The 12,456-nt window shown below is 56.1% G+C and overlaps 1 protein-coding gene across 1 annotated transcript; it reads right to left on the reverse strand.

The window, feature by feature from the left end:
- Window positions 1-336: 336 nt before the first annotated feature.
- Window positions 337-7,594, reverse strand: HBEGF (heparin binding EGF like growth factor). The gene is made up of 6 exons (XM_084295225.1): window positions 7,494-7,594; window positions 7,218-7,388; window positions 4,553-4,730; window positions 2,217-2,372; window positions 2,008-2,100; window positions 337-902 (listed from the first exon to the last, which is right to left on the reverse strand). The coding sequence occupies exons 1-5, from the start codon at window positions 7,534-7,536 to the stop codon at window positions 2,028-2,030; spliced, it is 621 nt and encodes a 206-aa protein (XP_084151351.1). The 5' UTR covers window positions 7,537-7,594; the 3' UTR covers window positions 337-902; window positions 2,008-2,027.
- Window positions 7,595-12,456: the final 4,862 nt, after the last annotated feature.

The following is a 12,456-nucleotide window of genomic DNA, read 5'->3' on the forward strand; positions in this document are numbered from 1 at the left end:
ATCCAATACGTGACTCAGAATAAACACGTGGGGCCAGCCTGGCTGCAGGCTCTTGCCCCTGAGAAGCCAAGGCAGCTGCCCCATGGCAGGGTGAAGCAGATCCTGGCACCAGCCCCTTCCACCACACTGCTCAGCTCCAGCAGATGCTCTGCTGCACCCTAAGGGCAGCAGGAACAGGTCTAGTGGCCACCACAGCACACTCAGGATCCATGCCACTGTTTCACAGACGCACCTTGGTGTTTTGAGATATCCCACTAGCAAGGGCTTGTTACATACACCCTACAGGTCTGACTCCTTTCCACCCCCATCATTAAATTAACGAGCCAAGTGTTTGTTACAAAGTTATTTATTAGAATATTACATTGCACTTAAAAAATAAGGGCGGTCTGACCCTGTCGCGTCTTGACCTACCAAAGGACACAGGGGCAGACCTCCAATAAATATAAATACTATGTACAATTTATCTAAAATAAATATATAATTTAAAAGGAAAAAATATCGTGTTAAATAGCTGTTACCCTCCCACCCCTCCTGTGCCTAAGAAAGCCCCGAGCCAAGTTTCTCCGCCTTTCACAGTTTGTTCCTCCGCGTGCACCGCAGCGGGCATCCCCCAAGCTCTGGGCAGCCCCTCTGCTGATCGCTGGCCGGTTCCTCCTGCCCTTCTGTGGGGCCATCTCTGCAGCACGGCAAGGGATCTTGCCTCGTGGAGAGTCTCTCTCCCCAGTCTTCTCCATCCCAGAGGCTGCTGAAGCTCCCTGCAGCAGCACTGCTGCCCAACAGAATCCAAAGCGAGCACGGTCGTGCTGCTCCAGCAAGCTCCTGATGCACTGCAGGGTCCCAGGGGCAGCACTGGCTCCGTGGCTCACATCTTCCAGGAGGTAGAACTGCGTTAGTGCCGAGCCCTGAAACACAGCATCACGGGATCAGTCTCTGGCTGCACACCAGTATCCAAACACGCCGCTGATGTGCTGTCCGCAGCCACCCTCGCCCACAGAGCTGAGCCCTGTATACCAGAGCCAAGATGCTCACGGCATCCAACTGCTGAGAAAGCTCTTGTGGCCACTCTGCAGGATGGGACCCAGGAGAATTGAGGCCAGGATGCCAGGGGAAAGCCGTGGCAAAGTACAGGTAACCTCCCGTGTCTGTCATGGCATTGTTCCCCTGCACATGGCTTCCCCAGTCCCCAGGGCAGGGCAGAGGACAGCAGTGATAAATCTTGCTCTGATCCTCCTTCCCTAACCTTCAACTCCTGTCAAAAAGTAGAAATCCCACCCCCAACACTACCCAAAATCTAATAAATAACATTTCAGAAACCCTTTGAAGGCATTACTTGATACACCACCACCCCCAAAGAGCAAAGTACTTCCATTATTCGAAGGAGAAGTAGCCGTAATGTGTACGGGAACACCTAACATCAGGGTTTGGACCAAGGCAGAGGAAGTCTGCAGGCTTTCCAGCACCCAGCTACCACTGACATGTGGCCACCTCCAGGCCAGAGCACACCCAGAGTAACATCATGGGGCACTCCCATGCCCAGCTGCAAAGCATTACATTGCTGCAAGTAATAAGCAAAGGACAAGTGGGAGTGAAAAGGAAGGTCTTTTTTTTTAGATGTGTATATAAATAGAGGCAATATCTAAGGAGGGGAAATGACTCAGTGGGTCAGACAGAGGGAGCAGAGCGAGTAACAGAGTGGGGGATGAAGAGGGAAAGCAGCTTCCCTGCTGCCAAATATCCCCCAACCACGCAGCAACAGGCCAAAGGAGAGACATAAGGTTGTAAAGGAGGAGGTAGCAGGCAGGTGTCAGAGGACAGAGATTTGAACTGAAAGGGAAGGAAAGATAGCCGGGGCCACACGGGGCAGCCCTTGCTTTTGGGCCAAATCCAGCAAGCTGCTTCTCCAGGCTCAAAGCAAACTCAGCTCATGCCTGGCTCTGGCACAGGATCAGCACAACCAAGCAGAGCCCCAAGCCCCCACCAGCGCCCCAGCCCACAGCAAGGGCTCACCTTGCCAGCACCTGGCATCCTCAGTGATTCACAGTGATGCCCAGCTTTATTTTCTCTTCATTTTCTACATCGTAGACACCCCTCTTGTGACACCTGTGAGGCCAAGCAAAGAGAGGCTCAGAGCATGGAGCAAGCAGCCCCTGCCACCGTTCCCCACAAACGGGCTTCCCGGGGACAGGGCTCCAATAACACAGCCCCCACCCGCTCACCTGAGCATCAGCAGGGCTGCAATGATGACAAGACACAGCGAAGACAGGACCACAGCGACGACAGCCAGTGCTGTGGTGTGGTCATACGTGCTAGGAGGGTGCTCTACAGGCAGTGAAAGGCCATGGCATCGCTCTCCGTGATATCCTGGCTGGCATCTGGGTGAGAAAGAGAGTTTTTAAGGATGGTGGTGGCCAAGCAGCGGCGCTGTTGGGTCCCTCAATCCCCAGTGCGAAGGAACTGCCTCTGCTTAGCTTTGGCCAGAATCCTACAACCTTCTCCTCATCCCTATCCTGAGGCAGGAGGCCTGGTTCTCAGGGCACATAGAAGTTGGGTGCCAGGCAGGCTGCCTCCTTCGGGGAGGGGAAGCCTCAGGCAAGGAACAGGAAACCAGCTGGGGCCATGGACTCAATGCTTCCCTTGGAGCAGGATTTCCCTGTGCTCTTAGCCAGGGCAAGAAGCGCAGACTCCCTGCAGATCTGTGAAGTTGTTCACATATCAGAAATATCTTTCCCCATCAGAGCTGTGAGGCAGCCACCCAAGCCTTCCCCATGAGGCAAAGCACACTGACGTGACCAGCTGAATGCATCCAGTGCCACCAACCCTCAGCAGAGCTGGGCAGCACCACACATGCTCCTTCCCAGCACAGGGACTCCATCCAGCCCTTCTGCCCGGCTCACGATGCTGGGGCAAGTTCCAGGACAGCCACAAATTTCTATCCACTCTCCATCCATGCAGCAGGGCTGGGTGCTGCGCTCTGGCACCATCCACCCTCACTCCCAGCAGAAGCAGAGGTCAAGAAGACCCCACAACATGGCACAGCTGGAGCCAAAAGCAGCCAGGAGAGCAACCACGATCAAGTGACACCAGTTAACACGAAGCCTTGGGGCAGTTTGTCCCTTGAGCTGCTGCTGTTCTGAGAAGACAGCCCAGAGACAGGCCACCAGAACGGGGAGCCCCCACCTCAGCCCCAGCACCAAGGCTGGAGCGCCCTGCCTGCATCCCCAGCCCTCCTGCAGCTGGTCAGGAAGGGGGCACGTGGCTGGGGCCATGTCACACCCTGCTTTGGGCTGGGACCTCAGCCCGAACGGATCCTGGGCAGCCCCACGACACCTGGTCTGAGGGCCCAGCAACATTTTCATGTCAGGCTCCAGGCAGAGGAAACTAAGTAGTTCAAAGACCTGCGCAGACACTGATCCCCATGGATTGCAGGGGGCGAGAGCTTCTGGGCACTGTAAGCCAGGGAGCTATTATCTGCTCTGGGCACAGGGCTGAGTAGCTCAGGGGATTGATTGCAAAGAACAAAGCCTCTTATATCCACCAGCTCAACCCTTGTCCACGTCAGCAGAGATCAAGTGTGTACCCATGGCTATTTCCTGAGGTGGCAGAGCCAGATCCAGGTGCCCAGGCAGCAAGTAAACTATTTCTCCTCCACCTGCCTCGTCTGATCCCTGCTCGCTACCTGCGCCCCACGGAGTCTGTCACACACAGACCCGCGTGGTGACACAGCCCTGGCCTCAGGAGCAGAGAGCCACAGGGATGTAGTTTTAGCATTCTGCCCCCCAAGGAACTGCCTCTAATCCCACCTGCCTCACAGGTGCCTCAGTAGATGCTCTCCCCATCCCAGCTGGGGACGTGGCAGGGTGAAGGAGGGAGCCCGTTCTCCTCCCCAGCTCCTGCACTTTGATGGCACAGAGCCACGTAACCCACACTGAACAAGGGATCACACACACTGTGTGCTCATGCTGGAGCCTGGCATCTCTGTACCTGCAACACCCCTGCTGGGGACGCAGCCATGAGAGCTCCTTAGCTCTTGGACAGGGCTTGAAACAAAGAGATGGGTTGAGGAACATCACACCAGACCTACAGAACACTTTGGATGTAGGACCCAGCCCTTCTCAGAGGCCCAGGTGCTCAATTATTTCTCTGAGCCCAACCAAACCTCAAAGAAAGTCAGCCCCTGGACAGCTGCCAGGCCTCTCAGCCCCACAGGTTGGCCTCCTCCAAACTCCACCGCTGCAGGCCTCTGTGCCAACCTCAGCCAGAGCTCACTGAGCCATGCCCCACAGGCAGGGGTGCTGCGGAGCCTCCTGGGTCTAAAGCTAAGATTTTGGCAAGAGACAGAGCTGTTTAAAATTCAGGCCAGAGTGGAGGCTAAACTTTCCCACTGCTCCTCAAGTGGGACGCTGCGCGGAGAAGATGCAAAGTCAGAGCCATCCCCCCATGGACAGGGAACATGCACTAAAAATATCCCCTACGCTCTTCCTCTGCGCTGCCTAGAGAATTCAAGGAACAATGACTAAGGCTTTCCCGGTACAGGCACACACCAGAAACTCACATGCAGGATGGAGCACCCAGCTCTCGGATGTATTTGCATTCACCATGAATGCAGAAATCCTTGTACTTTCGCAGACACGGGTCTCTCTTCTTCCCCAAGCCTTTTCCTTTTCTTCTTTTATTCCCGTTCCCCTTTTTCCTGGGAGTAACCAGGCCTTGAGGCTTTGACAAGAAGGCAACTGGAAAACAATTTCAAAAGGAGAAAAAAAAGTTTATCACCTCAATTTGTCATTTGACGAAGAGACAGAGCAGCAAACCCTCTGTTACTGTGGCCAACTCAGCCCTGGCATTTGTGCAGCCTTTTGTTCAATCTGCCCCCAGGCAAAGGTTTTTCCATTTTTTCAGATTTTCACAAATATCATGGCCTTTCCAATTCATATGAACAATTCTAAAGGAAATAAAGGAACAATTAAACAAGAAACCAGGGGGAAAAACAAGAGCTTTATGCATCTCAAATGTTGCTATTATATGCACTAGTTTCCACTGAACACAGAAGACTGCTAATTGCGCTGCTATCTGGCTTTTATTTCCTTGATGAGTGCGGTCTTTTGTAAAGAGTCCATTCATGGCCCCGAGGGACTCGCCTTCCTGTGGTTACAACGATGCTTGCATACAGGACAAGAGCAGGATTAGAAGAGCAAACCCAGGTCAATTTTTGGTTTTGCAAAACCAAGTCGATGGCTAAGGAAGCGTTCCCATGAATTACAAAGGTATTTCTTAATTGCAGCGCAAAAATTGGTGGGTTTTGGTGCAAGGCCAGCTCCCTGCCAGGCTGGTGGGAACCGGAGCGAGAAGTCCCATGCGTGCTCCCCACAGACACAGAGTGAAACCATCAACATTATTGGAATAGTTTGGAGATGGGCAGATGTCAAAAATAAGCCCCCACTCTGCCCCCACCCCGAAAAGATCTGGCGAGGTGCCAGGAGGTCAGGGAACACTCCCTGCTCAGAGGGAGACTTCTCAGCTCTGCCTGGCCACGGCAGCCTCCCCGAGACTGGGGAAATAGGAACTAAATCGTGTTTAAACCAGGGAGGGTAAGGGGAAAAAGGGCAGCCACATCTAACCTGGCAAGTTTCAGCCTGCCCCATTCCTTCTCAGCAGCTTCCTTACATAACCGAGTCCTCAGCAATCTCTTCCTCCCTGTGCAAGACCATTTGCCTGTCTAAGGAGACATTTCAAGATCTCAACATCCTTCAAAGTAGGACTGGAGAACACTGACCCACCAGAAAACTCTGTGACTTGGTACAGGCGAGGCACAGAGCTCCAAGCAAGCTGCCTCAGGCTGGGAACAGGGGCTGCCCCCTCCGCAGCAGGCTACCACTGAGGGTGCCCCGCAGACCGGCACTGCCACAGGGCTGGCACAGCGCTGCTGACCCCCCCGTGCTATTTCACTGGTGGCCTCCACCGTTACCACCCCCTTGGGGCTCTGACCCTTGTCCCCCAAATAGTGCAGCTCCAGAGGCTTCAGATCATCTTGTGTGTTGGCAAACAGGTCCAGCCCAGAGGGGCAGGGGGATGCCAACAACACCCTTGGTACTCGGATACCTCGTGCCATGGGTCCTCATGGGCTGCACCACCAAGGGGAAGGTGCCTTCAACACACAAAGCGTGTTTTTCTGATTATAGCTCAGCTCAAGGCATTGAGAAAGTGCTCCAAGAGGCCACATGCTGCTGACCGTGCAGTGCTGCCTCAACAGCTGCTCTTTCCCACCCCATCAACCTGTCCTCCCCACAGACCAGGCACAGCCCAAGCCTGCCAGATCGCTTGCACCTCAGGGGGACGCATTGAGGAGCATCTCCCCATCGAGCCTCCCATCAGGAGGGGCAGCAGCGTTTCCCAGGGGCTGAGTCCCCTTTGTTTAGGGCTTAACCCAGTCTTGCAAGCCAGGGTTTGAGTCACAGTTGGACGAACGCAGACAGCAAAGAAAAGCAAGGAAAGGAGGGCTGGAGAGCCGGGGTGACCTACATGGAGCTGAGCACATTCACCCTGGTGCCAGGTTAGCAGTCTGAGCACACCACATGCCCAAAGCTGGGCAGGTGTGGGTCGCTTTTCTCAGCCTGCAGCGGGTCCCCTATCCCATCCCACCCTCACAACCCCTGGAGAGCCCTCCAGACGCCCTCTGCTCCTGACCCGGGGGGGGAGAGGAGCCAAGCATGAATGCACAGAGAGCCTAACAGAGAAACAGTGTCCCCAACGCCCCCGTGGCAGGGACTGCCGGCTGACTAACCCTGCCTAGGTATGAGGAGCAGCCGTGTGTGGGCGGCGGGTGACTCACAGCGATCCCCTCGCTGCCATCCACTGCTGCCGTGCCCGGGGGAGCCGCTCGGGCCCACGAGGTGACCGCAGGGTCGGGCTCCCACCCGGGGCCAGCAGGGACCCCCATGCCCAACACCAGCACCCCAACCTGGAGCAGGGAGGTGCCCGCTCTGCCGGGACCCCCACCCGGGGCTACTCTGGCATCGCCACCACCGGGCAGCCCCGATGGCCACGGCTACCACCAAAGCACACCCAGCTCCCGGGGACCCCCGACACCTCCCCCAAATCCGGGTTCACTCCGCAGCCTCACTTTTCAGTCCGGACCCACCACAGCCCACCCTCCAACCCCTCCGCCCTGCCAAGGGGCCGCTCCCCGATGCCGGTGAGGCCCCCCGGGATCACTCACGTACCTCTGGGCACCTCGCTCAGCTCGTCCCCCGAGGCCGCTCCGCCGCCCTCCTTCTCCGCGCTGCCTCCCAGCAGCGGGGCCGGGGCCGGGGCCAGCTCCCCACCGCCGCCCTTGTTCAGCACCTCGTTGTGCAGCTCCTCACGGCCGAGCCCCCCCGCCGCCGCCGAACACACTGCGGGGAACGGGACACGGTCAGATCGGGACCTGAACGGGACACATTCCCCGCACCCCCCACCCGGCAACCCCACACCCGGGACCCCCGCTTCCAGCCCCGTACCTGCTGCCAGCAGCGCCTGGATCAGCACCGCCCGCCCGTCCATGTCCCTTCTCCCGTTCCCGGCTCCGCTCCGCCGGCACCACTCGGCCCCCCCCGGCCCCGCCGCCGGTAGAAAGCAGCAGCGGGCGGCGGGGCGGGGCGAGGCGGGGCCGTGCGGGCCGCCCCTTCCTCGAAAAGGGCTTCCCCCGAGCCCCGAGGGGCCGCCTCCGTCGGGGCTGCAGCCAGCCCCGGTCCCCCCCCCTCCGCAGCTGGAGGTTTAGGGCCGGGGGGTGCCCTCCGAGGTTGGTCTGAGCCTGGGGTGGCCGGGGCGGGGCGCGCTGCCGGCTCGGCGGTGGGACTGGGGTGCTTTGAGGGGTGTCGAGGGAGTCTGGTGATTCATGGAATTGTAGAATAGAGTCATAGGATCATTAAGATTGGGAAAGACCTCCAAGATCATCTGGTCCAACCATCCCTCTACCACCACCATCACCCACTAAGCCATGTCCCCAAGCACCATGTCCAACCTTGCCTTGAACACCCCCAGGGACGGCGACTCCACCACCTCCCTGGGCAACCCGTCCCCATGACTAACCACTCCTGAGATGAAATGTCTCCTTATTTCCAATCTAAACCTCCCCTGGTGCAACTCGAGGCCATTCTCTCTACCCCTATCACTGGTTACCTGTGAGAAGAGGCTGACCCCAGCCCCCCACACCTTCCTTTCAGGTGGTTGTAGAGAGCAATGAGGTCTGCCCTGAGCCTCCTCTTCTCCAGACCAAACAACCCCAGTGCCCTCAGCCACTCCTCATAAGACTTCTGTTCCAGGCCCTTCCCCAGCTTCGTAGCCCTTCTCTGGACATGTTCCAGGGCCTCGATGTCCTTCTTGCAGTGAGGGGCCCAAAGCTGAACACAGCACTCGAGGTGCGGCCTCACCAGAGCAGAGCACAAGGGGACGATCACCTCCCTGGTGCTGGCTGCACTACTCCTGACACAACCAGGATGCCGTTGGCCTTCTTGGCCACCTGGGCACACTGCTGGCTCGTGTTCAGGTGAGCATCAACCAGCACCCCCAGATCCTTTTCCTCTGCACAGCTTTCCAGCCACTCTGCCCCAAGCCTGTAGCACTGCATGGGGTTATTGCGACCAAAGTGCAGGACCCAGCACTTGGCCATGTTGAACCTCATCCCATTGCCCTCTGCCCATTGACCCAACCTGTCCAGGTCCCTCTGCAGAGCCTTCCTACCCTACAGCAGATCGACACTTCCCCAACTTGGTGTCATCTGCAAACTTACCGAGGGTGCACTCAATTATTCCTTTATGACCACCCTAAAACTGTAGAAGGGAAGAAACAGATGAGAAAAATCAGACTGGAAACTTTCTGTTCACTTGTCTTGCACAGATGAAGAAGAAAGGGGATCACTGAGGATCCAGCATACACCATGGCATGTGGAACTTGGAACTTGCTGCTGCAGGATGTTCTCCAGATCATAATGTTAGTGTCAAAAGTGGACAGGTTTCAAGAGGAGCCAGGCTCTCTGTTAAGTACAGCCTGCAAGAAGAGTGTCAGACAGGAAGCAGAACTTCACCGTTTGGAGGTAAAACCTTTTCTGGCATTAGCAGTGGGGATGGCCCCCTGTTAAGGAACAGACTTCAAGCCGTGTGAACCTTGCCCTGTTGCCAGCAAGTATTGGAAACGGGAGACAGGTCCATATGACAGCCTGAGAAAGTAGTGGAAATCCTTTTTTTTTTTTTTTTGGAGGACATCCAGCAAAGGGCTACCAAGATGATGAAGGGACTGGGGCACCTCTCCTATAAGGAGAGGCTTGAGAGAGCTGTGACTGTTTAGCCTGGAGAAGAGGAGGGTTGGGGATCTCATCAGTGCCTGAAAATACCTGCAGGGAGGATGCAGAGAGGATGGAGCCAGCATCCCATTTCAAGGGTACCCAGTGCAAGAGGCAACAGGCACAAACTGGAACTCAGAAGGTTCCCCTGGACCATCATGAAGCACTTCTGTACTGTGTGGGTGACCGAGCACTGGCACAGGTTGCCCAGAGAGGTTGTGCCATCTCCCTCCTTGGAGACCTTCTAAAGCCGTATGGACGTGGTCCTGGGCACCCTGCTCTGGGTGTCCCTGCTTGAGCAGGGGGTTGAACCAGAGGTCCTTGCCAGCCTCAACCAGCCTGTGATTCTGTGATAAGCCCTGGTGCCACCTTTGTGCTTGGATGAAGAGTTCATTAACTAGGTTGATTCATGGCTTCCTCTCGCAATCTGGCGTGAAAACATCGAAGTCAGCTGATCGCCCTGGCTCTCCCCCACCGTTCCAGTCCGTGGTGCTCGTGTGTGGGGGCTGGCTGTGTTTCAGTCTGTCTCCTGTGTCATGCTGAGAATCGCTTTGGTTTGTGTTGAGTTTGGCCTTGTTTTCATGCCAGGTGACAGGCTAGAAAACAGTGATGACGCCAAACATTGGGCAAGGGCAGTGGCTTTGCATTGTTTCAAGTCACATTTGAGATGGACACATCCCCTTGATTGTTCCTGGTGGTAGCTTGAATTCCCAAGCCAAGAACTCTGGTGCCAGTTTCAGTTCAGCAAGGCATAGTCGCGGCATGATTAAATATTCCTGTGATTGTTGTTGTTGTCTCCAAGGAATACTGCCGGATTTGGCAACCCCCCCCTACTCACGCCCTCCTTCTTGCTCAGACTTGACTTTTGCAATTGTTTGCTGGATGTTGTTCCTTCCGGCTCCTCCAGGCATCATCAGCCTTTAAGAATTTGGCAACAGAAGCAGCACAGGTGAGGTGAGTTCATCGCAGCAGAGTGCTTCTTGCTCCTCTGAGCAGCAGAGGTGCCGGCACCTCCAGGACTCCTACCCATTCATTCCCTGGTATGCCCCTGTGTCAGGAAGGGATTTTCTGCCCGTCCAGTTCCCAGCCACGTTCCACCAAAACCCTTGAGGATGGTCTTGCACGGCTGACATGCGTGGGAGGTGCTTTTCCTGACTTACCTGAAGCAGCACCAAGCCAAGTGAGCACATAAGGAGAGAAAGGCACCAGCTCGTGTCGTCTGTGAAGGTTTTGCTTCCTGCATTCCTCAGCCCATACAAAATGTTTGACTCTGGCTTAGTGGGCGAGCAGCAGTAAAGGTTTGTTTTCAGGCCGTGGCTCATGCACAGGACCCTGAAAAAGCCCCGATACCGGCAGCGCAGCCTGCTGGTGTTACCAGTGGCAGGACTGGGCACTTGTGAGTTGTGTCAGGTCCTGGGTGGCTGAGATCAGCAGTTCTCCCACAGACCCAGAGCTGGGTTTGAGTCCACAGACCTCCTGACTAAGCTGTGTCTCAGCTCAGAGGCAGGCTCACTGGCCAGGCCTGCCCAGGAGCAAAGCAGCTGGGGATGTTTAATTCTCTTTTCCTGCTCAAGAAGATCCTGGCATCCTCCACCTGTGCCCCTGGGTCTGTGTTTGTTGGCTTCCTTCTCTCAGGCAGTGCACCTCTGCAGCTGCCGTGCCTCTCAGCCTCCCCCTGCCTGCAGCAACCAGCAGCCCCTGTGGCATGAATATATTCTGCTGGCTGTTGTTCCCGTGGACACTGTGTTCTCCTGCTCTAAAGCCCAGGAAGCCTTTCTGCCCAAAACCCTTTCTGCCTTGTGCTGCCGGTGTGCTGGCTGCCTCCCAGCCCTGAGGCCCCACATCTCTAGGATCGTCAGAGCTCTGTCTGCTCCTGTGCAGCACCACCCTGGAGGAGCAGCAGCTGTGTAGGAGCAGCATCCTCACGAGGGATGCAGAAACATGAATGCCCCAATGATCAATAAGTCAAAGATCAGTGATCAAAGGTCAATAAAGCTGTTGCTGTGCCCTGGAAGCGGCTTTGTGACTCTTGCTCAAGACAGGTCAGCCCATGCTACTGGTGGAACTGGGCAAACGCTGCCAGCCTGTTACAGCAGGGTCAGAGTGGTTTCAGGTGCTTTTCCTGGGCCTGGGCCTGGGCCAGTTCCAGTGGCTTTGCAAACACTTTTCTTTTTTTTTTTTTCTTTTTCCAACTGTTCTTTTCTCTAGCCACTGTGCGAAAAGACCTTTTGCAAACAGAGGAAGAAAACGGGCAGAAAAGCTGGCTGTTCCAGAAGAACCGAGGTGCAGGTCAAGCTCAAGGACCCATCAAATACCCTGGGCAAGATGCGTACAGATCCCTTTCAACTCCTCTCCTTGCAGGTCTGCGTTGAACACTGGAAAGAAAGCAAATCCAAGGGCGAACACACTTTTCTCTCCCTATTACCACACTTTTCTTGCCTGTGGCAGCACAGCAGGCAGTGGCTGGGGAGGGGCAGGCACTGCAGGCTGGGATCCTGCCTGCACACATGCCCTGTCTTCACCTCTGCTCTGGAAGCAAACCACAGGTCAGCTTTTCCACGCTGCACACGTAGGTGGCTCTCCGCAGGCCGAATGAAAGCTGCTGCATAGCTGCTAACCTGCAAACCACCCGTGTGCACTGGCATACTCCTTAGGAAAACACTGCTATCGCAGGGCAAACAACCCGGCAGGTACACGGAGCACAGCTGGCGTGGCGAGGGCCTCTGGGGGACGTGGGTGCCAGGCTCCAGCCCTGAGGGCAGTGCTTGGATCCCTGGGGATGTGGCAGGGTGAGATGTGGCTGAGAAGTGAGCAGAGAAGCGAGAGAAAAGGATCAGCGTTAAACTGAAAGGGAGAAGTGAGAATTTGGTACCTAACGGGAGAAGCAGGTTGAAGCGATGAGGGCAGGGAACAGAGCAGAGCAGAGAGGACATCTAGTGTCTCCTGAGCCAGGTGGGCAATCGCTGCCCCTCGAACAGGACAGCCTGGGGGTGTGGGTGAGCTGCTGAAGCTGCTGCTCCCAGACACGGCCTCCCACTTTGCCCAAGGAGCACTGGGGATGCGTGGCAGCCCCAAAGGGGCTGGGGATGGGCCTGGTAGGTGGGAAGCCCCAGTCAGTAGCTGTTGGTGCCAGAGCAAACCTG

Source organism: Netta rufina (genome assembly GCF_964035555.1).
Source record: "Netta rufina genome assembly, chromosome: 14".
In the NCBI taxonomy this organism is placed as follows: domain Eukaryota; kingdom Metazoa; phylum Chordata; class Aves; order Anseriformes; family Anatidae; genus Netta; species Netta rufina.